This window comes from Tribolium castaneum, chromosome 9 (assembly GCF_031307605.1).
Source record: "Tribolium castaneum strain GA2 chromosome 9, icTriCast1.1, whole genome shotgun sequence".
Classification (NCBI taxonomy): Eukaryota; Metazoa; Arthropoda; class Insecta; order Coleoptera; family Tenebrionidae; genus Tribolium; species Tribolium castaneum.
Genome location: NC_087402.1, coordinates 9821266 through 9846723, shown reverse-complemented (window position 1 = coordinate 9846723; position 25458 = coordinate 9821266). Strand labels below are relative to the sequence as shown.

Below are 25458 nucleotides of genomic sequence, written 5' to 3'. Positions count from 1 at the left end.
TTATTCCTAATTGTATTTAATTCAATGCTCGTAGAATAATAAACATCTGGTTAGGTGCAGACAGTGATTTATGTAAATGGATTCGCCTCCTGAAAGGAAAATGTTACAGGTAACAGGTTTAATAATTTGTTGGGACTGCATCACAAGAAGTGCTTATTCGTCCCGACGTTTATTGCTGTTGTTAACGATTTTTCTTTTGGAAAAATTATTCTAAAATTAACACAGTCGGGAACCGACAATCGTTAAAAAAAACTTCAAAGAAGCGGCTGACACGTCCACGTTTTTAAAATTAGAACGCTATTCCTGACACAAATTCAGCAAAAATAATAATTGATTTGTTCCCCTGAACGCTGTCTCCGCGTTCGTTATATGAAAACTTGAGATGGTTTTATATCGATTACACTTACTTACTTCCTTGTAAATAAATTATCCTTAACATTTATGACCAATCGATAAAAGGAATAAGTGGAATTTGGAATAAATTATTGGGGTTCAGTAACATTAATTAGCCTCAAGACTACGACTAATTGAATTTTTTGCAATCGATTACAGCAGTTTGCGCTCCAAAACATGCTTTTGATTTTGCCATTGACTAGTTCAGAACAATGCAACTGATAGTACTGTGTAATATTTCATTCGGAATAATAATAAATGGAATCGCTATTTTTTTGAAATGTTGGTGTCAAGTTTCAAAAACTTTTCGATTCTATCTGCAATAATAGTATTGGGTTCCGTGTTATTTAGAATGCAATCTAAGTTCATGACGCGATTGTCTTCAATTTCCATTAAACAGGACAAGTTCGATAGCACTCCTTGTGTGAGTCCAACAATGGGTGGGTATGTTGTGATAAGACGACATGTGGCGTTAGTTCCATTAGCTATGCAATTCCCTTTGTCTGAAAGTTTGAAATATGCGGACTTGTATCAGATTAGAGTGTTTCCCCTGCACTTGAAGCGCGGCATTTGTCCGAAAAAAAAGAATTGTGTCGCATCTATTTAAAACCGAATTGTGTACGAAACGACATTCCGGTAAGAGCCGGGTACCGGTCGGACTGCAATTTTAACCGGAGAGTCCGTAGGCTGGCATCGGGCCCCCTTCCATACCTCGCAACTGTGGCACACCTCTCTGAAGGTAGCTCGAGCTCGAAACATGTTACTGGCCTTAGTTGGATTAAAACCGCGTAATAAAGTCGAGCGAGCGCCTCTTTCCCATTAAATTTTCCCCAAAAATGAGGGAAAACGGCGCAACGTCAGCCTCGAAAATCGAATTTTCCAAGACGTGGAAATTGTAAACAAGTGTATTGATTTTGGGTGTCGCGTGTATGATTGTGTTATTCCGACGTCATGCGCGGTGTTGGTGTTGTTTTTCTTAAAACGTGGTGATTTTGTGGATAATTCAACGACAGATCATGGTTGCTTTATGATATGGCGGAAGTTAAACCCTTGTATTCGACATGTGTTGCCGTTTTGGGATTTATCTGTTTCGTAGTTGGCGCCACTGCCGTCGGAATACCCATGTGGGGGTATTTCGATAATCTTGGTGGTAAGTCGGACGCTTACGGACGAAACGAACTCTACCTTCGGACAAAGAAACTAGGCCACAATAAAATCCGCCTACGAAAAACACAATTGTTGCAACGGAATTATTTGCTTTATCTTCCATTCCGTTATCGAGGAAAAGTTTCGTTCCGGTTGCACGTACAATAATGCAAAATACGAGCCCATATTTCACCTAGAAACCTCCCAAGCGACTATTATGTGCATGTTCGACGCTATCGTCAATCATTCATTATCATTGGACAACGGTTAAAGTCAATTACTTCCATAATTATCGAAAAATGATCAGAAAGCAGAAACTAATTCTGCGCAAAATTGCCTCGTAAAAATTCTAACATCCCGTCATAAATGCGGTCGCAAAATCATTCATAATGGGGTGCCATAACATTTCCCAGTGAGCTGAGACTAACAAGATACAAACATCTCATCTTCGGAGATTTATTTTTTATAACGGTTTTACTCACCTGATCCTTATCCTTGATGGTGTGATTCACTGTGTGTAATTTTAAAAAATTATGAGGCAGGAAAATGTGCAAAAACAATCTGAAATTTCCTGCCAAGATTACGCAGCAGGAAAATGCAAAATAAGGAAGACATAATTTTTTGCAGAACGACTGAGTTGAGATTTTGTCAAAATTTTTAATAAACTTGAGGCTTGAAGATGCTACGTTTTATGGATTGGGCAGAAAAAAACACATTCAAATAAAAATCAATAGAGTCATTATCAGTTAATTTTCCTCCCCTGGTGGGAGCAAATTCGAATCAGCAAATTCCGTGCACATGCACAGCATTAAGCTTAAGTTGGCTTAATCCCCGAGTCTAGAACCGGTGATTCATCTGACAGGTTAATAGATTAAATAGTTTGCTTGTAATTACATCACAGCACGATGGTTGCGAATTTTACGTCGTTTTCTCTGATGCAAGATGAAGTCTTGTAAGTGCGTCTTGTCGACACAAAGTCGCATCATTGAATGAATATTAATTGCAGCGCATATTATCTTTTCACAGAACCCACCGTATGGTTGGAATTAACGTTCCATGAGTCACTCTTAACATTGAAATAACACAGATATGTGAAAGTGAAGAATGTGAATGCCTTATTGTTTTCCAAATATTCCTCAAAAGAGAATCAATAACCTCCCCTCGAACTGATAAATTTTTCATGGGTCGTGGAAAATTCGCGGTTTAATTTTGGAAAATCAAACACATGAAGACACTCTCATTTCCTCTCCGCTTTGAGCCAGCTGTTTTTGAGGGACACAGGTGTTACACATGACTGCCCGTTTGGTCAATAACCCTTAGACACTTCTGAAACACAATACCCAGGATGGCTCAATAAACTTATTAGTGATCGAAACCCGATCAGGGGAAGCCCGCTTTTCCCACAGGAAGTGACAATTTCATTTAATATTTTGATGCGAATTAGGCAACGAAAAGTGTTTTAAATCTGGTTTCATTAGATTATTACAATATACATTATTACAATTACAATTACATTACAATAACAGAAAGCTAAATACAATGTGTTCAAAAATGGTCAAGTCACCTATGAAATTTGAACGTAATGTGCCGCTTATTTTATATTGTAAATGCCGTCAAATTAAAGGATCCGTCAAAATGCAAAAATAAAAAATACATAACAACAAAACTCACGGAACACAAATCAAGACACTTGAAACCAAAAAATGCAAAAAAATAAGTAAAAAACTAATTCCAAAATTTAACAGAGAAACTACTATGTCATTTGGACGGAGCGGCACACTGAGTTTGAATTCAATGTCAACTTGATGAACAACCATTTTTGAACACATTGTACATTTAATTAAAAACTGAAGCTTGGGCTCCGAGTGGTATTTTGAAAATTGCGATCAATTCGGCGTTTCTATTGCCTCCAAATATTTGATTCCGTCAAGATTGAGCTGTCTCACAATGTGGGAAAGCTTGAATAGATGCAATTTCGATTAGAGAACATCATAGACGAAAGGAGCTGTTATAACTTAAAGCAAAGACAATTTTTTTTCTTAATTTACTGTACTTACAAGTTGATGCAGCTACCTTGTGATTCATTTTTGTTATTTTGAAACAGTTTGGTCCAATGGTTACTAATTACTAAATTCTACACGCTGTGGGTCGGAATTTTTGCTAAAAGCGAATTAATTGGCTTGATTGTGTCTTTTTTGTTTGATTGTAATCCGAAAACTTTTTTAATAAGAAAGAAAGGTGGAATACTTTGTTCCATTTGTGGTAATTGTCTGTGAAATTTCTGCTTCACCCCTAATTACTCCAAACAAGATATAAAAACGCCATTTCGTAAGAAATTTGCGTAAATGAGAAAAATTCCGTAATAATGAAATTTAAACGAGTTCCAAACGAGAGATGCCACTCATCGATTAAATTTCGAGTGTTATCGAATGATAAAAAATGCAGGGAAATGGCTTTTTTAATTAACTTGTAGGTAGATATGTGGAGCTTCTGAACTTGACTAGAGACATAAATTTTCATCTGAATACTCATCCAAGTTTACACCAACCCGCAGAAAATTAAATTTTTAATTTAGAATCATCCTGGCCTCGTTAGTTGAAACGCTAACCAAAAGGTTGTAATTCGCAGCGAAGACAAGCAAGCAAGAGTTCACTTATTTAAGAACGTGGCGGCATTTTAATTAAATCAAGGAATTAACCTAACAAAAGTTTGGCTTTTAATCCTCTTAGTGCAGTTATCGGGATGCTAGGAAGAGAAACATAAAGCACAATAAAATATCTAAATCACTTGAAGCAATTCCTCCGTCGAAAAATTCTTCACCGTTAGACTCTCATTATTAGTTTTTCCGGTCGTACGCTTGCAGAGAGTACCAATTTACCGTTTTAACAACCATTGAAATGCAAAAGCTCAATTAGAGATTCATTTTAATGAAAAAACAATGCATAAATTCGAGTTTTGGCGGGCAAGTTTGAAAAGGAAACCAGTAATTTCTAGTCTTGTCTGCTTAAAGGTATTCGCTTCGTTTAACAGTGTTTTCATTTTGAAATCCAACGGAACTAGTCGCGCATTCAAGGCAGACCAGAAGAGAGGCATCTTTGTAGCCTCCTCCAGGGAACTCCTACTCTTTCACCGCAGCTTGCGCATTTAAAGAGCTCGAAACAAAGAGTAAAATTCGTTGCATGTTTGAATACCATCCAGTTAATAAACATAGAGGATGTTATGACATTAATAAGGCGTGGATAATTGGGTTTGGATCAACTACTGAATAGTTAGATATGCAACTGCTCCATTCTTGAAAAAAATTGAGATTGAATTTCTTTGACACTGAAAGGTAATTACATTTCATAAACAGTGACAGAATCGCAATTACCCCGATAAGGCGTAATTACATCTGCCTTTTACCCGTTCGTGAAATATCACCAAGTGGGAAAACAATTAATTCAATGGCACATTGTTGCACTAAACATTCCCTCATCCACTTTTGGATCTTCAAGTGCGAAACGGAACCGATGAAACTGTAACACGTTTCCTGTATTTGTGTGAGAACGGAGTTTCCGTTCCAGTAACCGCAGTTTTGAATGTGCGGATAAATTAAGTCTGCGCTTGATATAAATGGTTTTTTCATTCAAGAATCGATTGAATCGAACATTGTGCAATATTTAAAATTAAACTCTGGTAATTAGAATCGTGACATTTGCTGGAATTGGGTCAGAAGTTTCAACTTCTAATCCTGATTTTTCTCGGCCTAATTATCACACTCAGAGATGGAAAAATAGAAAGTTTGTTCGGCACAAATATCCTCCAATATTTATCGATTTAATAAATAATAAATATTCTCACATTGTTGAGTTTTACACCTGTCAATGTGCTACCCACACAAACCCTATGTGTTATGTGTTACTACAATATTGTAAATTATTTCCAATTTACACTTGAATTTTGTTTGTTATGGAAATGTGAAAATGTACACTCGGCGGTGTTTGGTTTATTCATTGCATCACACATCGATTATTATATTTCAAAACAAAGTGTTTTTTTCTAATTAACTGAAAAGACCGCTTGTATGCCCTTTCGGAATTACGGTTAATTGACTTCAATATTTTCCTATCGGCGGAATGAATCTTTTGATGTCGTAGAATATGACCTTTTTATTCGTTTCGCCCAAATGAAGCTCACATCAGAAGACCAAGGACCTTAATGTCCTTCAAAAAATGAAGAGAAAAACACTCTCATCTAATTAGCTGACTGTAAGAGGAGCAACTAGAAAACGCCGTTACATAACTAAAACAGTTTTGCTTGAATGATGTTTATTTGTCCAATGTGAGACTTTACCGTTTTTCGCGCTTAATTTCCCGCTTTATTAAAATAAATACCGCAGGATAATTGAAATTAAAACCATCCTTAACTTTATGCCACAATATTCCGCTCTGTACCAAATGAAAATAAATTAGAAGCGACTTTTTCGAATTTTGTCCATTGGAGCGTCGTTTGAATAATGAAACTTTTATCCCACGTTCAAGCGGAGCCAAAGTAGGTTTGTTATTATAAAAATGTCGGTATTCATCAGCGTTGCACAATACTTCAAGTTCAAGAACCTGCTCGAGGTTGGCCTAAAGCTGCAAAAGTAACTTATTGTCTGATTGTTAATCTGATTGTGTTTGTGGTTTAGTTTTCGCGCCTTTTTCTGCAAGTTTTAAGGTGGGCTTTAGGTGAACGAACTTTATAGAATACTTGAGAACCGGCATTGTATGGGCCTGAAATTTATTCAGCATTATTACACGCTTCAGGAGTGTTTTTGTTTTTATTAGGGCTAGGGTCAGAATTTTGCCTTTTATCTCGAATTAATTAACTGCTTTTGACAATTACAACAGTGTGGCTTCTAGACGTACAGTGCCTCTGGCACGTGTGGTATTGAATTTATGACACGTGTTGCTCCAGAGATTTGCAAGTGAATTAAACGCAGTTTCCATAATGATCCCTTTTTGATTCTTTTTACTGTGGTGACATTTGTCCTTTTGTGCTGTGAAGTTACGGTAGAGTGAAAAGAGTAGTTTCTCAGAAAATAACAATAACAAGGCGGATTATATTCTTTGCCAAGTACACGTTTCAAACATCGAAACAGCCATTATTACGTTATGTATGCAGGTATCAGAGTTTTCCATTAAAATCTTACTCCGAAGCAATTTCTCAAAATATTAAACAAAATCATCTTGTCTAACAAAGTTCTGGTAAAAGCTGGTGAATAATTCATCCGGTTGAAAGCCAATTTTGCTTTTCTCGAATTATGACACAGATATGAAATTCTAAAACACTCAATACTCTTTGTCGCAAATTGCCGCTCGTCGCGATACAATTTAATGAATGACTTTATCTGAAAAACCTCCAAATGACACTTCGAACAGGAAAGAAACGAATTTCGCGAGATTTTTAGTCCTGTTGGATTTAATTTAAAATACGATACGTGCGTCGCATCGGAGCCCTCGGGATCCACACTTTGCATTTATATTATTTCTGTTAGCACGATATTGAAGACAACTTCTAAGTAACTTCATCTCCACGAACATATACGACGTAAATTCTCATTTGAAATTTTTTCCAGGACACGGCAACGAAGAACGGGGATATTTCGGGCCTTGGAAGACTTGCAAACTTCTTCTGTACAACAGGGAGAGGTGCGGGAATGACTCGTCAAATTTCCGAACCACGAGTAAGTGGCCTATTTCTAAATGATTTTCACACAAGAGAAATCAATCGTAAAGTGATCAGAGACGTGCAATCCCACCAGTTTCAAATTCTACCGAAGGAGCAAATGGCAGTTTTATGTAAACCCTAATCGCATCAGAACATCCATAGTTTAAAAATTTTAAAGCATTAATACTAAAATCCAATCACTTCTAACACCTGCCTCGAATTAAATTTCAAATATTTTTTCAGTTGCGGTGTGGGTGGCTGGTGTGGTTGCCGCAATCGGAGTGACAATTTTGGGGATCTTCTGCTTTCTGAGTGTCATCCAGCTGGCAATGTTGAGTTCGAAGGAAAAAGTGATGATGAAATACAGCATAGTCGTCGCAACGAAAGTAGCGTTAGGACTCCTAGCGAGTAAGTTTTCCCAATAACGCGAATAATTTCACAAACAGAATGCTGAAGCGGCATTGTTGTGTGAAGAAACGGAAACTTTGCTTAGCGCAAACAATTACAAAACGTGGTTTTATTGACTAAACACGTGCTAAAATAATTTTATTGGAGCACACACCTGGTGAAGGCCTGAATTTACACAGGAATATAGAAAAGGTTTTACGTCCGAACGCAATCACGGGATTAGTTGTAAACCTTGAGAATGCAATAAAATACATTTGCATTTTGTTTATTGTTAGACTTTTCCTTCGGTTTCCTAATCGATCGACCGGAAATGAAATAATTTACAAAGTGTCAAATCCCATTTTCAATTGTAGCTTTATTGGCGATCGCAGCAGCTGGTCTCTTTGCCCTTCAAGCCGACGACCGACGACGCACTGGCTTTGAGATTAGCAGAGGGCCCGGATTTTATATTCAGGTCAGTAATAACACAATCAGATCGATCACAACCCATGTGGAAATCGTGATTGCTCCAAGTCGGATCTTTGATTGGGTTTTTCAGATTTTGTTGATAGTCTTAACGGTGATACTGTTTGCGATGTCGGTGTATGACGTCCTGCTCTCGAGGAGAGAGGGCGGAGACCCCACGAGGGTTGCAGTGCCAATGGAAGGTGCCACCTTTGGGAATCCCGGCTTTCGGGAGCGAACCAACGGTACTACCATTTTTTTAATTAGAATCGTTTCGAGTTTAATTTTTAGGGCGAAGCGTTTCGGTGACGGACGCCAGCGGTAAGCCCTACATGCCCACGGCTTCCAACGGGAGCATGGCTTCGATGAACACCACTTCGACGACCATTGGGTCCACAAACGGGTCAACTGTGGGGTCGTCAGTAACGCGGTCGCCGCTGCGGTCCAGTTTGAAAAAGCCGAAGCCCAAGGACGGGCTCGGTATCCAAAATCCGGGCTTTTCCGGGACGTCGCCCACGCTCTCCCGGAATGGGAGCACGAAAAAAGTTCGGATACAGACCCACAGTACTGAAGTGTAGTGCTGAACTTGATTATTTATTTGTCATAATGAACAAGTACAAACACCCAATTGGCTTAAGTGCACTTATTTTATGAAGGAAGCGAGTGAAATGTATATAAAGATATGAAGTACATGACGTTGTAAATATCTAAGCTACTTATTTACACTTATTTTTATTCCGTCCAGCAACAAAGTTGTGTTTTTTATTTTGTGTTTATAGTTTATATATTTTATTGTAACCGTTTGTGAAACGGAGAAATTTTGACATATTTTATTATTGTTATTTCGATGTTTTATGGGTTGGGTATGTCACTGGAAAAGTCTATTGCTTTAACTAGAACTAGGACTAATCGAACTTAGTTTTGTAAATAGTCCCTCCCTCCAAAATTCCGGGCTTTTATTTGATGTACTTTATCATAACTTTTTGTGATACTAAATAGAGCTGTATCATACGTAACGATTATCTTATTTTAAACCCACTCCGAACTAAAATTTCGCCAGAAGTAATTCCTTTCATTAAGTACGTTTCAAAATTCCAACTCGCTAAATCCCAAGAGACCTAACAGAAATAACTAGTTTTAATAACGTGCCGTATCTTGCATTCATCGCTATGCAAAACGACCAAATCGAAACTTTCAGTGTCATAATAAAGTCTCCGCTCGGGATTACGCATCCAATTAGTTAATTTACGCAAATCTAATTAAACAGACCAGCGTTTAACCGATTTTTTCAAGCGAATTTAGGACACGTTTTTTAAAACCACAAGGGACGAGAAAAAAATGAAAAAAATTAAATCGTTTCTGTACGTATTTGAATCCCTTTTAAAGTTAAAATATGAAACTAGTTTCGAGTTGCAACTGTTTAAATTTAAGTGAAGAGCTTGCAACGCAAGTGGTTTTTCCGCAATTATGATGTAATTAAATAAAGTAGGTATTTACTACCCTCGCCTAAGAGGTCAGTCCGCTAAAAGTACCTCTTACTAGGTGTGGGTTTTTCAGAAATTTTCTACCCATTTAATTATAAATTAATTCATTAAAAACATGAAAACATTAATTAATCTAAATTTTATTGGTACTAGCGTTAGTCTAAAACAATTCTTATCAAAAATTTTGCTGGCACCAAAATAATCAAAACAAAACAATAAATTTTTGTACAGTAAAAAAAATTAATGTTAATATACAGGGTAAAAAAATGTTTTTTTAGTAATCCCATAAACGGTCCCACAGAGATCAGCGTTTTTTCTCTGTGCATATTTTTTTACAAAACTGGTATACCCTTTCTCATAATAATAATTAGAATTAAAAATAGGAAAATATTATGATTCATTGGAATTTTATGATTGGTAGTGAGGTTCTAAAACAACGATGCTTAAATGTTTTGACCAAAAAATAGCACAGAATTTTCTGTGTTTATTAAACTTTCAGAAGTACTTTCAGCAACTCACTTTCTACAGGGTGCTCAAAAACCGGGGCACCAGCCCAGAAGTCCGTTGTTGAGAAGCATAAAAAGTCATATTTTAAAAAATCTAGAGCTACAAACTTATTTTGTTAAGTTTATTTTCATTATTTTTTAATGTTTTTGTTTTGTCATCGTCCCCTAACAAAATGATGAATAATTATTTTTAAATTTGCTATTTGACTTTTTTTGTTGGTAAGATTTTAAGCGTTTTTTTAATATCTAAATCCTACATTATAAACACTATTTTAAAACATGTTTCCCATAACAAAGTGTTTCATTATTTTAAAAGACGCTTCCCATAGCTACCTGTTTTAAATAAAAATGTTTCAACAAAAGAAATTTGAATTACACTCATACGAAAACGCTTAAAGTTTTCGGGTATTTATGTATGCACCTCGCAAACGCTCGTTGCATAACGATAACCCTCGAACTTTAAGCTTGTGTTCTCGTTCTCGTTTTATTTATTAATTTCTAGTTGTAATAACAACGTAATACTATTGTTATTACAATAGTAGTTTTTTGAATAAAAAAACAAAATAAATAAAAAATCACGATATAACACTTGGAATTATTTCCTAAGAAGCCGTTTCAAAAATAATTTATATACTTCAAAGATCCCCCACAAAAAATAAGTAATCTAAAGGTGAATTTTTGGAGGCCAATTAACCGTTCCATTTTTGGAGATTATAGACTTTGAAAAAATACCGATTATTTTTATAAAATTTGAAGCGTATATTTTGTCAAGATGAATTGACACAGTATACTTAACATAAATGACAGCTAAAGAGATTTCTATCATTTGAAATGTAGTTGCGAAGACTTTTTTATCTCTCCATTTGGGACGAACCTTTAGTTTATTAAAATTCCTAGGTTTGCATTATTGAAGACGATTTTTTATCACGTTATTATTTATTGACTTAAGCCGTTTTAATTTTTACACCAACACACTGTTCGTTTGCATGCATCCTTAGAAAATAGATAACAATTTTGGGACAGTAAACGCTAGATAGGACTAGAGCTAGACACTGATCACTTGTAAGTTTTGAACACATTCGCGAAAGATATCTCCCTGTCTCCGCTACTTGGATGGAACGCTCGAGATGAGTTCCCTTCTTTTATAAACAGGTGCTTGTGCCACAATCGTCGTATCTTCCTTTTTACTTTGTGCATTCGCCGATTCCAGACTTTCCGAATCGGGAATATGCCTGGTCTGGTGCCTTGAATCCGTATACCTCCGTTTGGTATACTTCTTCTTTTCTGAGCTAGCTTTCGGTTTTTGTACTTCAACTTTGGTGATCCTCTCAAAATCGGCCGTTCGCGACCTTAGGACCGCATTCCCAATGCTCGAGATGCTTGGAGTATGTTTGGGTTCCGTTTTAATTTGCTCGAAAGTCGAGACACTGAAACTTTTCTGCAAATCCTGCTCTTTGGAACTTTTCGGTTTGATTTGTTGCACTTCCTGCGTTGAGGAGAACGAGACTTTTTGAAGCGTCGCCGCACTTGGAGCCTTTTTCGCACTTCTTTGCAGCTCTTCCGGCATGTAATTGACAGTTTGGACGCTGTCGGGGGACGTCGGGGGAGTGGACCCCCACGAGGGGGGCGAGCTGTACACCCCCGCGTCCCCCGCCGTGCTGCTCGACGTATTCTGGACAGGACTGGAATACGTGGCAGAGGAGCCCACAGCTGAGTCGTATCCTTGAATCAGGGATATCGATCCTGTGATTGGCTGCACGTTTGAAGCAACAGATGAATCGCTTCCGCTGATTGATCGTTGCCGTCGTCGAGGGGGCGCAGTCGGCGTCCGCACCAAGCCGATTGTTATTTGTTGCCGGCTGTTTTCCGCGTCCTCGATGTAAGGAATGTCGTCGTCCAAGTTCAGTGGAAATGGTTGCGTTGCCGTCTGGACGGGGATCGTCAGACTGGCGGTTATGACACCGCTGTTGTCCAAGATGTAAGGGGAGGACTTGCGGCGATCGTCTTCCAAGCGCAACACGCGGTTGATATCGCTGTCGGTGTGCGCCGAACTGTTGCTCTCCAGAGACGAAGACCGATTCTTGCTGTACTGGTAGTCGTCGTCTTTCTGCCCTCGCAAACGCGAGATTATGTGCATTGCCGACGAAATACCTGAACCTATACTACCCTCATCTTCCTTCTTCTTCCGCGAGGTTGATTCATCCCTGCGTTTCTTCGAACTCCGCTCGCGAATGCGGTCCTTATGCCTGCAAAGTTTCAATCAATCAAAATTTGGATAAAAGCAAGTCACACTGACCTTATCCTCATCCCGACGTTAGGTCCCCCCATGGCAGCACGTTCGTGCAAAAACTCCTCCCGAGAGTACATTTTCTTCGTTTCTTCACTCTCGAGTGGCAACTCGGGTGTAGGTCCTGTAGGACTCCAAGGAGCTGAATAGCTTTCACTATCAACTTCCTCGACTGACCTATAATAGTACCATTAGTACCGAAACACCTGAAAAGTTAGCAGAACTTACTCATCGGCCCCCGATAATGCGTCCCTTTTGTTCAAAAGCTGGTCTAAAGCTTCAGGGTGTGAATCCATCATGTGAACGTAAATCTCGTCTAGAAGTTCAGCCGAAATGGTATAAAGTTGTTTGTAGTGGTCGATTAGAGTTCGTACCACGTTTATTATATCTATTCTATCTTCGGGACGGTCTGAGGCTATTTCTTTTGAACTTCCAGGTTTGATGCAGTGGAGAATGTTTGGAGCGAAGACGGTGGCCAAGTTATTGGAATCCATTTTGTTACCAGACACACATTCGCCTGAAATAAAAAACAGCTATCGAGCTCCAACCAATTGATTCACTTTTCTCATTGTCGAGAACTACAGTATTTTAGGATCGGACGGAAATATACAGCAACAAAATGAGCTTAGTTTCTTAACAGAAAGTTATAATGTCTTATAGATTTTGAGACACTGAGGTCAAAAAAAATATAAAAGACAATCCACCACGTCACGTTTAAGGAATATGTATTTAATAAAAATAAAATAATAAGAACCTAAACCGTTGAACAACAAATTAAAAATGAGTTGTTTTTCTTTGTCTTTTTAGATCAGTTTTCCATATTGTGAATTTCTCGTTAAAAAATGCTTTAATGAAAACAGTCCCGGATGTATTTTTGCAATGTTTTTTTAATTCAGTGAGTTTTTTACCAAAAAACGCTTTTAAATTCATTTCAGACCATCAACTACTCTGTTTTGGTAATATTTTGTTGAAATTTATTTCTGAATAGATAGATGATATTTACATTTAAATATGTCGAAAGAAAAGATATTTTCTGCATTGTTTCAATAAAATCTTTCGAGTTTGGTGAATTTCTGGTCAAAAAACGCCAACACAAGTTACGCATGTCCGTTGTCCGACTTAATTTTGCAAATTTCTACATATTTCTAATTTAGTAAAGAAGTCTTTCATTAAAAACGTTTTTAAATTCACAGAAAATAATGTTCTTTATCTTTAGTCCAGAAGTAACGATTTTAAACAGTTTCATTAAAAGTTATACTTACTCCAATTTTAGTTAGAAAATAGGTAACGAGTTTTAAACTTAATTTAGCAATATTTTTACGTTTATTTGGTAAAATCTTTCGAATCCAGCGAGTGTCAAAAACACTAAATCGATCAAAACAAACACAAAACCACATTTCAAAGATGAATTTTATTTTTTCTTTTTGTTATAATATTTCTGTTTTAATAGGAGTTCAGGACTCCAACGATCTTTATAAAAATGCTCGCCCTATTCGTCAGTTTTTAGTTAACATCAAACAACGAGAAGCTATCACTCGATGTGATAGACATTTTTAGTACTCATTTCTGATAAAGATGCCTATTATGAGACCTTTCTTAAAAAAAACACTTTTTTTTTAATTTGTCATTGAAAATGAATGTTTCTGAAGGGATAATTGGATAAGGAATAAGGGATAAGGGATATTTTCATTGGAAAACAATAACGATGCAAATTTGTGTTTAGTTTATAAGTTTGATTCTGTGGGATATCTGAAATTTAACAAAAAAATATGAGACATCTCATATTAGGGATACAAATCGAAAATAACCATCCTCTTTATTAAAGCATATTTTTATTGAATAATATTAAATAGAAAATAAACATAAGAAACTTCCTAAAACAAAAAATAACAGTTTTTCTTAAAGCAAATTAACATTTTCTTTCAAAATAAAAAAATACTCTCAAAGGACACAGAGAAACCTTTTTGATTTCATTTCCCTGTATTGCATCTGCATATCTGTACCCATTTTAACCAGCTTTCAAGTGTTTCATTTAGGACTCGGATTTTTTTTGTATATTTCATCGGCAAAAGTATAAAATGTATCGAACAAACATCATGATAAATAATGTTAATGTTAATAATAATAATCCACAAGATTTGACATAATGATTAATCGTCTGTATTAACTGGTGAGGATAATTTAATGAAAATAATTAGGTACAACCGGATGAACCCTGCGAGAAAAGCCGCCATTTATGAGTTAAGAGTTAAGGTAAGCTCGCGAAACGTTGACTTTAAATAAAAAAAAAATTTACAAGTTCGTACTTCTTCATTGTAACCCCCAAACTTAATCAACACTATCTTGTTACAATTTTTCAATTGTAATTATGAATTATGATAAGCTGACTGATTTTGAACACTACCCCATTACTGTGGGGATTCACAATGAATTATTGGTAATGTAGAACTGTAGCCCCTTTGAAAAAAAGCTTTAACTTGTAAAAAACCCGTATCTCTTATTAAGAAACTGTCTTAAGACAATGAATTTTAAATCGGAAGCATTCTACAGTTAAGGAAAATTATTATTTTTCCGGCAATAAACTGTCGTGATAATAATATTATAACTCGTCACGTTTTGGTTTTTGTTTAATAGAAGGTAAATAAATATAAAAATAATAATTTGAATAAAAGTATATGGAACAAGTACTTAATTGTAAACTTGTGCAATTAATTGACTGCAGTTTTTGTTAATTCGTTACCTGACTCGTCTTTCGTGTCGGCTGCGTTTTGGGCAACCGTGGCGAGGAAGCCCAGCAGAGCATAGAGCGTGTCCCTATTGGCCGTCGGCAGCAGTTGAATGAGATGTTGAAGGGCTTCGAATTGTAGTCTCCTGTTGCGTATCCCTTCGAATAAAACGTCACAAGATCGCACCCTTTTCAAATTCACCCTTGACTTACTTTGTGTCTGAACGAACGCTTGATAGAGATCTCTACAAAGAAGCGGATCAGGAAGGTCCCTCAAATACTCCTTTAAAAGCGTAGCTACGTCATGCGGACATTGATCGTCATCCAGCGACGTCTCCTTGCCACAATCGAAGTCTTCCCTCAATTGCCTGATTCTCTTTTTGGACGTGCTAACTCGGAAAATCCCCAAAGTGTGCAGTCCGTGCTGCTCCAGGTGGCGAAAGCACTCGCTGAGGATGTTAGGGACGGAAGCTTCCTCCTCGTGCGGAAGATCGGAGGTTGAGCCGCAGGAAAGGGTGTCGAGCAAGCCAGGGACGCTTCCTACGAGCCTCTCGCGCAACATTAGGCTCTCGCAAGAGCCGCTCTGGAATGCAAAAATAAACATTTCTTCGGTGTAATCGTGCCAAGTTTGACGTCAAGTCGGTGATGTAACGGCCGTGACGTTGCGCCACGACACAGCTTTTTTGGGGACGGCCGTAAAATTTTGGGCGGATTTTTATTAACTATCGGCTATTTTTACCCCAAAACAAACATTCAAATTGTGAAGATCGTCCCTGCGATTAATTGTGTCACGAGACAAGACAGGATGAAGAAAAGCAAGTCTATTTCTCATGGGTTGATATTGAATTTGACACGTAGGGAGAGGCTGCTTTACATTCAGTTCGCAAGTCGAAGTTACATTGGGGATTAAGTCAAATTGGCTTAGAATTTCAGTGCGTTTCAGGAATGAAATGGAGTGAAAACAGCAACTGTTCCAAATGTGCTTATTTTTTGATTCTCTGACACGGTCAAGGCAAACATTACACGTCAGACGGTGTAAATGAAGCTTAAAAGTGAAAAATACGTCCAAGGTGAGAGCCTTGCGGAAAAAATCGCGATTTTATTTATACCTCGCCGGTGTTTATAACAAAGATTGGCCCCAATGTCCAAAAATCAAAACCAACAGCTGATTCGGGAAGACTATGTATAGGTTTGCCGAGCTAAGTATAGCCTGGGAAAAGTGGCCAATTCTCCTGACAATTTCTTTACGTCTGTAAGAGTCATGTGATCACTGGACGCCTATTATTCGCGCCAGGTATGTGGAGCACACTCGGAAACAAACTAATCAAAGTCCCATCGGCTTCAACATTGAGATTTATTTGCACGAAAACCAAATGGAACGACAGCTGCTGTGCGATGGAGTTTCGTAAACACGTAGCAAACTCTCACCGGAATATTCCCAATTTTCCGACTAAAAATTAGCCGCGTCTTTTCAAAAATTGTACAATGACCGTGTTGACGTACAATAATAAGTATTTGCGCCCATGCCAAGGAAAGTTGAAGCTTAGACAGAATTTGGACGACGCTCGTTTTTATTTAAGCGCTACAATAAAAATCCACAGAATGTAGTCAACATCATTTGTATTTTAAACTGACCAGAATCGAACAAAATCGTATTTTTAGGAGCCATCGTCTAAATCCGTACTGTTTTCGAGCAAAAAATCGCACTAATCCCGGTTTTGACGATTAAATTTTAATTGGGAACGGGGATTACCTCGTCACCTCGAGGCGCCTCAATTAAGGAACTAAAGCTGGATCTCGACCCGTGTCTCCCCATAGTCGCCGGTTCTTCAGTTGATCCGGAAAGCTCTGCCCCGCTCCGGAAGGGACTAGTCCTGGCTGCGGCCCTTGTCAGTCTGTCGTTCTCCACGCACTGTGTCAAGGGAATTCCGAATACGAGGCCTCCGGCACTGCCACCCTCTGCAACAACAAACTTCCTAAAATAAGGATATACGGCAAAATAAAACCAACCGAATTTCTACACTTAGCACAGTTACAGTTCCATAAAAAATAATACGAGAACGAGATAAAAACAAAAATGATGGCCTGTCATAACTGCCATAAACCCTTGCATTCGCGCATTAGCACGTGTCTTTTTTGGGCAAATAAATGCGAAATATTTCGGAAAGGCCGGCGATAAATTTTGCTCAGAGATTAAAACGTCTTCTAATGAAAGCTGATTTTACGACCATGATCTGTGGCACATATCGGGACATAAAAAAGCTCTCTCTTTTTGAAGTTATGCCATTTTTCAGCTCGTTAAATGCGTATTTCGAGAATGAAATTGTGTTGTAATTTGACGAAAAAATTATGAAATATTTTTATCCCCTTGAACAAATTCCATAGATATTATCTAAGCTCATAGATATTATTAACTCTAGAGACGCTACGACTGTGAATCACAATAAAAGATGTGGTTTTATTTTTTGCTAAAACATAAATAACGGAGACAATTTCGGGAGAAACTACATTTTTCAGGCGAGTACAATTCAATAGTAATTTCACGCGGATGAGCGATTGCCAAATCGCGCATCACTCGTTGGGAGTGACTGTGTTAAAGAAAATAATCACAGGAAACGGTCAAAGTTGGGTAATTCCTCAGCCGAACTTGCATTTTCGTCCACATTTCGTAAATATTTGGTTGCAATGAATTGTTATTCCGGAAATTCCTCGCCGGAGGCATCCCGAATTTGTGTTACGTGATCCGAAAGAATCTCCGGCAAAAATAGCTTATGGGGGTAATTTATATATTTCCAAGGCGTAAACAGCCATTCGTTTATTAAGCAACAGGTACTTCTCCGAGCCGTTTAAAATGTTTAATTCGTCGAAATCCAAGATAAACACCGAAGTGGTAAAAGTTATAAAACAGAATGTGCAAACAAACTTCGGGCGCCGCTTGCGAAAAATCACATACACATTGCATATTTTCGTACCGTTTTGACGGAGCATTTCATATTTGACATGCGGAATTTCAATACATAAATAGATAGTCGGCTAAATTTAGCGCATTTAAACAAAGAAACGCGATCAGATGATCGATTTTATTCGAGCTAAAATTACCCTTGTCGCCCTCCTTGCGATTTGTGTCGAAAATACTGGTGGTGAGGGCTTTCCTCTTCAACAAGTAGGGCCTCCGCTTCGGCTTGCTCACCACCGCACCCACGTTCTCTGCAACAATACGACATTCACTTTTGCAATGCACGAAATTAAGAAAATATACAATATTGTGTTACGGCGTTATGTTTAAAAATAACCAACTGTAAACAAATACTGACGTTTTTATATATTTAAACCCAGTTTTATGGAGGCTTGCTAAACAATGCAAGGATTCGCACTAACTTTGCAATTTCCCACTTTTCGTAGGTTCGGTGTTATGTCTTCAAAGCTCGTAAAGGTTACACAGATAGTTGTAAAACTTAAGGAGCCATTAAAGTGCTTTCGGACCACCTAGCTTAATTATTACAGGAGCGGGCGAAAAATGCGATAAATATTTGCGCAGTTTTTCAAAAAAGCAATTAATCAATTTTGTTTAATATTTCGGGTCGCAATTCGTCACGTTTGACACTTATGAATTTTTGTTATGGCTCCAACTGGACGTTGCTATCAAATTATTTATGGAAGAGTTTCTGTCACTAGAAATTACGGCCTCAAGACTAGTAAATTAGAGAATTTAGTGGCGGAACGGACCTACATTATTGTCGATAATGTTAAGCCAGATGTGCTCGTCCCACTTAGACGAAAATTAGCCTATTTGTGTCTGAGGTGTCGTTAAAAATATGAACTAAACGAAAGCACTCGCTTGAACTACGCCAGGTGATTTGCATATTTTGCAAGTTAGTAAAAGCATCAAAATACCTGTTGGAACTTTAATGGCAACTCCTAAGTTGAGGGCTTGCAATTTCGCTAAAGCTACTTTCTGCAAGACTTTCCTTTCAATGTCAGTCAAATGCAGTAAGGAAGTTGCGCCTAGAACGACCTGCCGTCCCGCCAGATTGCTCCAAACACACCCACCCTGAAAAAGCTCCAACTTTGAACCGAGCAATGTTTGGTTTCATTCTTTCATACCTGAGGCGTCCAGCTGCAGGTGGCTTGACTCGGCCGCGTCTGACTCTTCGACCTAGACCTGAAGATCTTCTTCGCCATGAGTCGACTGCCATGGTGCATAACACTGGACGAAGACTTGGACTTTTGCATGGCAGGCCCGGCCGCCACAGCTGGAGAATTGCCCTTGTCGTGTTTATCATGCTTGTGGAGTAAGTGGCTGAGGAAGGAATGGGATTTGGTCGGAGGTGGTGAGCTAGGGGAGGATTTATTGTTCTCATCCACACTACTTCGCGAACTAGAAAGCCGGCTTTCAATATCGGAAAAATCATCGAATTTCAAATCGCGGTATTTCAAAATCCAATCGTCATTGGTTTGACAACCTTTATTTAGACCGTCGTCGTCTCCTGGTTTTGTTATTTCTCCTTTTGCTTTGATGTTCCGCAAGTTTCTGTCGTAATTCACTCGTTTGAAGCGGTCCACTTTGTCCGTGTCTACGCTCTTTTTTCGCGCCATGCGTAAATACCGCTTAATTGTGTCGCTGACGGATTGGGAGATGTCGTCGTTATCGACACTGCTTCGTCTACGACCTGCAGGTCTCAAATCCCTCCTCTCCTCCTCCTCCTTCTCGGCCTGAGCCTTCTTGTACTTCTCCTCAACCTCCAGGAGAACTGACTCGGGGACTGGTAAAGTCTGAATCCCCCAACTGCGATAACTAACACTCGCAGACTCATTTTCAATTTCGATTAAGGGAGGTGGGTGAGACTCATACATCCGTTCCTTCAGTTTCTCATAATTCGAACTTTGGATCGGATATTTGGACAAATTCGGTTTAAAACTAATCCCTGATGAATAATCACTTCCACTCACATTCCTCCTAAAACCGCGAGCTTTCCTCAAATCAAAATAAAGCTTTTCCAAAGCTTTCCGATCAGTGAGTAAGTCAGAAATGACTTTGTCCCGATTCGTGTGTTGGCCGAAATAACGACTCAAAGTCTCCGAGAGTGATTTTTGGACATGATCGCCGTTAAAATGCACCTGACTTTGGCTCTGATAAGTCGGAACATTGACAAAACTCCTAGTTGCAAGAGTCAAGTGTCTTTGCAACTTATCGATCAATTCCTGGTAATTAAAATCGGGAGGATTGTATTTCGAGGTCGAGGCAGTTTGTTCCGAAATCGTCAAGTATTGTTCCAGCATACTCAACAGCTGTTTTTCCTCCAAATCCTCCTGTGTGTTTGAGCTGGTCGGAGACGGTTTGTTTAAAAAATCATATTTCATTTTCTGGATATCGTATCGAGCACCGCTTGTGCTTGGTAAGGCCAAGTCTGTTGGTCGTTCCAACTTGATCAGATCGACACTGTCAGCTGAGGAGGCTTTCCGACAACTGCCCCCTTTGCGCCGCTCCTTCCGGACTTTCTTCCGGAAGGCCAAAGCTCCAGGATAGGAGTTTTTGCGCCAAAGGAGGAACTTGGGCTCCCGTTTGCACACCTCCTGAAAGTAGGCCTCGATTTTGGGGATGTCTTCGGGCCGGTTTTGGGCCCCATCTGGGATGAGTTTCCGGCCGGCGTCCGCCATGTACCTCCAGGTTTTGCGTGTTAGAAGCCAGCGCTCCTTTGGTTTCTTTTTCTTGTCACGGACCGAGCGACCCATTGTTAGCGAATATTCGGTGCTTTCGGTTGAGGCACTCCTGCCTAAAGTTTTCCGAGAACGCTCCGCCATTTTAGCTCAAAGTTGCGACATAGTTTTTAATTTTACCTGTCTTCACATATTGGCAAGCGTTCAATTATTGTGTCCGATCGATCAAGTCCGAATATTTTAATAAACAATAAAATAGTTAAAGAATTATAATCTAAAACTGTACCTCTGTCTTGGCAAACATCGTTCAGATTTCAGCGTAGGCTTGCAAATATTTAAATTGTTTCGGCGCACGTTTTAAGGGCTTTGCTAGGGTCAACTCTCATGTTTCAGCTGCCAACCTTTGGGTTACTGGTTTATTAGTGTCACTTATCGTCACACCGAACTAAATTTAGCACGTCTTGCATTTAGCACCGATTTGGGTCAAAGGGTCCGAATGTTGAGTTGGTTGGACTGTCATGGTACGTTTTGTGGGTTTTTTGGGCAGTCACGCGGTCAGTTTAAGTCCACTTGGTTAGCCACTCAACACTGACGCGACAGAGCAAGTAGCGGCTACTTGGAAACAAAAATATCCCATTTGGCAAGAGACACCTACCAAGCTAGACAGAGTTAGCAAAATAAAGATAAATATTAGATTATATAGCAACAGCGATAGAATAAACTTTCGAATGCTTTCGCGGAATCGAAAGCTCTCATTTTTTCATATCTCGCTCAAATCAACACCAGCGTGGAATTTTCACGCTGCTCAAGTTCACGGAGGCGCCCTGAAATTCCTCAGGAGCTGCTTAACAATCATCAAATTAACCTCCTGAAATACACCAGTAACCTGCGCGAGGATCAAATGTTTGGCTAAAAATAGCCAACACCGATGCATTTATAGAGACGCCCGCTGAAAAGCGTTACCACAAGCATGATACTACTTTTAGACCAATTTGACAATACTTTTCTCATTTCTGATGCAAGTGCATTTAGATTTCCGCCATTTCGCAACTAGGTCAAGATTTAGAAAATTTACTTTATTTGACTATTTTCGCATTTGCAAGACCAACAAATGCACGAATACTTTTGGCATTTTGTGGTCTTTGGACCGCACCAACTATTAATTAGTAAATTTACGTTGTATTAAATCGAATCACGTTGAATAATGTGCTTTCAAAATCGCATTACCGTTCGGCTAATGTATACAAAGAATTTCTAGTTATTGACATTTTATACACATTTTTAGATAATGACAATCATCCGAAACTATGGGCGAGTGCGGTATTTTTCCAACTCAATTATTTCTGTATCAAATTTTTCCTGACCTATTTCAGCAATTTCCAATAAAGTGAAAGTATTTTTATTGAACCGAGCGCTCAAAGTATTTTTTATTACATTTTTGTGCGGCTGAATAACTTTAAGTCTATTCAAATGTTTAGTGGTGATTTTTGTAGTTTTCGGCGGCAAGTGAATATTTTTTATGTGCAAATCTAATCGAAATAATTGACTGAAGACCACCAGTGGCGTATAAATTTCAGCGTTGGCGTCGTATAATGACGCAGCCTACACATTACTAGAATATTTCTTATTAGCTTAAAAACACTTTGAATCAAAATAAATTCAAGTGAAACTAGCAATCATGAGAGAAAAAATGCCACCAGAGTGCTGTAATAAACATAAAGTTTTCATTGAAAATTACTCCCATTCATCATGACAGGTTTTGCGCCAAAGAACCCAATTGTGTTCAAATTAAAGTAATTATTTTTAAATGAGTTCGGTGGGGCTCTGCTTACGCACAAGTCCAAAGTTTGGAGTTTTACCTCGATTTTAACGCGAGTTTTATTGGACACGGGACTGTCAGTCAGTATAATAAAACACATCTTTTTTGTTAACCATCAAATTGAGTTTAGTAGTGTTTGTACTGAAAGCTTTATGGAGTTTACTTTGCGCAAAAATAGACTCCCGATACCACTAAATTGCTGAAATTTGTTACTCCTGAAACAGTCAGAAAAATCTCCGTTATAAACCTATTTAGAAATAAAGCCACGCGGAATTGAGATTTAGAGACCCACATTGGCAAATTGAAAAGAAAACAACCGAGTTTAAAATAATTCTTCTAAATTTACACCAACAGTGCCATCTGCGTGTCCTGAAATACACTTCCTACTTCATACCAAAACAAACTTGCTTTAATATGCAATGACGCAACCTGTCGTTTAATGTTGCTAGAATGTAGTTTACACAAATCTGTTTTAGTTCAATGTCTTTCATTTTCAGAGCTGTGGTTCGGGCTGAAACCGCGGCGGCAGCACCGACACGCCGCTGAAAATATCTGAAAACTCCTGAAAGCTCACTCGCTAGATAGCAGCACGAAACGGTGAATCAATTGATTTATTTTTGGGCTTCTTCACGGCTGCTGTTTTTTCGTCTCAGACTGAAGGATATTAAATATGTTTGTTGTTTTGAGATGAATTTGTGCTTTCAGACTGCGCGGCTCTCTCGGTGATAAAAAGTCACAATTTTTGAGGTCTAAATTAATCCTCAGAGGGGATTATAACTATCTCAACATTAAGTAGTAAAATTTGTTGAATACGTTTCCGTGTCACTTGTATTAGTTTTAATGAAAACTGGCCCGTGATTAATCTTTTAAATGCTGTTTACGTGTACCTAAGCCACATGATTAAATAAAAAAATTACAAATCGACTTTCACAATATTACTAAATGGAACATAAATTCTCTATGTATTTCGGGAGTTCCGAATAAATTAACAAACTTTATCGTCCGAGAGATATTTTAAAACCTATTAACGATGCAATGATGACTGTAACGCAGTCATTTATATCAGAATCTTGTTATTTTTAAAAGAAAAAGTGCCAAACACACATTTTTGTCAACGCAGTGTTTCGAAAAAAAATTCGTAGAAAATTCCAATGATATGTTGGGTGTGTATATTTAAAATTTGATAGTCGTGTCGGACGCTAGCTGTGAGTCCATAATAAAGTGTTGAAATTTTTCTTTGATCAAAAATTAAAATTTCTGGAATTTTTCAAGTCATGTTTCCTCTTGATAATTGACAGTTTTGGCCAAGTGATTGAGAATAAAGAGTGCGATAAGGGAAAAAATAATAAAAATAGCTCGCAAAAGAAGCATTAGAGCCGATCTGCGTCAGAGCAAAGCTGATTTATTTCCGTTAATAAATATAATGCACTTTAGAAGACGTGCCAAAAAAATGAAACGGCATCCTTAATTCATTAAATATCTCATTAAAGCAATGCATACGGTACATCAGACATTTCATTCGCCAATTTTGTATTTTGAGTCCAGGGTTATTAAGGGGGCAATATACACATTCTTGTTTATCCTGAATCTCTCACCGTTCACTTTGTAGCAAATAATTTATCTCCCAGTTTTTCACTCTTCAAGTCAAACCGTAATTTCATTCATGATTCCTCAAGTTTACGGTGCTATGAGCAAAATTTTATTTTAAATAGCGCTGTCATTCAAACACACCTTCACCTCAGGTTGGTCCTCGTGTCAGTCCCGTCATTTATTTTTGCGAAACCGTTTAAATAAACACGTTGAGTATTTCCGTTACTTGTTTTGAAAAATAATATTTGAAGATGGAAAAACTGATCAGTTGTTGCAAATTTTGAAGCTTTAATTAAGTGATGTCAGACCATAAATATTTTCGGATCCAACGCACTTTTTGCCAAAGCAGTAAATTTTGAAAATATATTTTTGACTGGTAAGGTTCATAACCTCCGGTCACATTTATTTCTGACATAATATTAATAATCAAAAAATTTCACCGAGCAAATAAACTTTTTTAAATCTGTCAACATGTACTTAGTGGGAAAAAAATCCTCGTTTTGTGAACGCAGGAGGAAATTGCTTGAAGTCAATCAGGAAACAGATTGTTGATGATTATTTTAAAATATCTCTAAACCTACTTTGTTTTGCCAACTCACCAAGAAAATCTTAGGTCAATGAACAATTTGGGATTTGTTTTGAAAGGTGTGTAAATAGTATTTTAAAAATAATCGAATTTGCAGCTTCCTCTAGTGTTGGAAATATTGGCGATTTTCATTCACAAAGCTGCGCAATAAATTTCCAAACCGCAGGATGTTTGATCAAGCATTGGTAAAATATTTGTAAAAGCAATTGCAATTACAATAAAAGCGATGAGAGAAAAATCCGCGTTCAGGAAGGTGTTAATCTTGAATAGTCCCCGTTGGGTGCTTGTTTTGGCAAGACTTTGTACTTTGTTGTCCGTTTTTTCGAATACGTCTCGCCTATTTACACTGAGGGAAAAGCGTCGAAATTCCGCTACTTTGCATCGTTATTTTTAGCAAAAATTCTACATGAATAGTTTATTCGGCGCCGTCTGTAATATTGTCACATCTATGACGCATTTAGTCCTGCAAGGATCAGTGACGAGGTGCAACCTGTTGCCAAACACCTGAGTAACGTGTCGAATTGTTTGGCATTTGCATCAAATTTGAAAAAACTCGGTGGAAAAACACTCTTATGTACTTGGCAGCCGAATCCAACCGAAATAACGCAAATCTGGGAAGAAATGGCTCACAAATTTCTTCACGTGCTTCCTGCAGACAATGCTCACATTGCTATTTCCACACACAATGGTTACGTTTATTCTAAAATTAAAGAGATGGAGA

At 38.1% G+C, this 25458-nt stretch overlaps 2 protein-coding genes across 2 annotated transcripts; one reads left to right on the top strand and one right to left on the bottom strand.

Annotated features, from left to right (window-relative positions):
- The first annotated feature begins 1114 nt into the window (after positions 1 to 1114).
- LOC656681 (uncharacterized protein) lies at positions 1115 to 9098 on the top strand. The gene is made up of 6 exons (XM_963190.4): positions 1115 to 1543; positions 7139 to 7246; positions 7474 to 7638; positions 7992 to 8092; positions 8177 to 8327; positions 8374 to 9098. The coding sequence occupies exons 1-6, from the start codon at positions 1426 to 1428 to the stop codon at positions 8658 to 8660; spliced, it is 930 nt and encodes a 309-aa protein (XP_968283.1). The 5' UTR covers positions 1115 to 1425; the 3' UTR covers positions 8661 to 9098.
- Positions 9099 to 10989: 1891 nt separating this feature from the next.
- Positions 10990 to 22042, bottom strand: RhoGAP102A (Rho GTPase activating protein at 102A). Its single transcript, XM_064358667.1, has 9 exons — positions 19189 to 22042; positions 18979 to 19135; positions 18184 to 18291; positions 16838 to 17043; positions 15298 to 15667; positions 15100 to 15243; positions 12588 to 12876; positions 12369 to 12536; positions 10990 to 12318 (listed from the first exon to the last, which is right to left on the bottom strand). Exons 1-9 carry the CDS (start codon positions 20884 to 20886, stop codon positions 11178 to 11180), a joined length of 4281 nt encoding a protein of 1426 aa, XP_064214737.1. The 5' UTR covers positions 20887 to 22042; the 3' UTR covers positions 10990 to 11177.
- Positions 22043 to 25458: the final 3416 nt, after the last annotated feature.

Bases quoted from the DNA above. Each gene is read 5' to 3' on its own strand.
- LOC656681 (XM_963190.4), top strand. From the start codon at position 1,426: ATGGCGGAAGTTAAACCCTTGTATTCGACATGTGTTGCCGTTTTGGGA. The intron at 7,639-7,991 runs GTAAGTTTTCCC...TTTCAATTGTAG, and splicing joins AGCGTTAGGACTCCTAGCGA to CTTTATTGGCGATCGCAGCA. The intron at 8,093-8,176 runs GTCAGTAATAAC...TGGGTTTTTCAG, and splicing joins GGCCCGGATTTTATATTCAG to ATTTTGTTGATAGTCTTAAC.
- RhoGAP102A (XM_064358667.1), bottom strand. From the start codon at position 20,886: ATGGCGGAGCGTTCTCGGAAAACTTTAGGCAGGAGTGCCTCAACCGAA. The intron at 15,668-16,837 runs GTAATCCCCGTT...TTTGCATTCCAG, and splicing joins AGGCGCCTCGAGGTGACGAG to AGCGGCTCTTGCGAGAGCCT. The intron at 12,877-15,099 runs GTAACGAATTAA...TTTTTATTTCAG, and splicing joins CGACACGAAAGACGAGTCAG to GCGAATGTGTGTCTGGTAAC.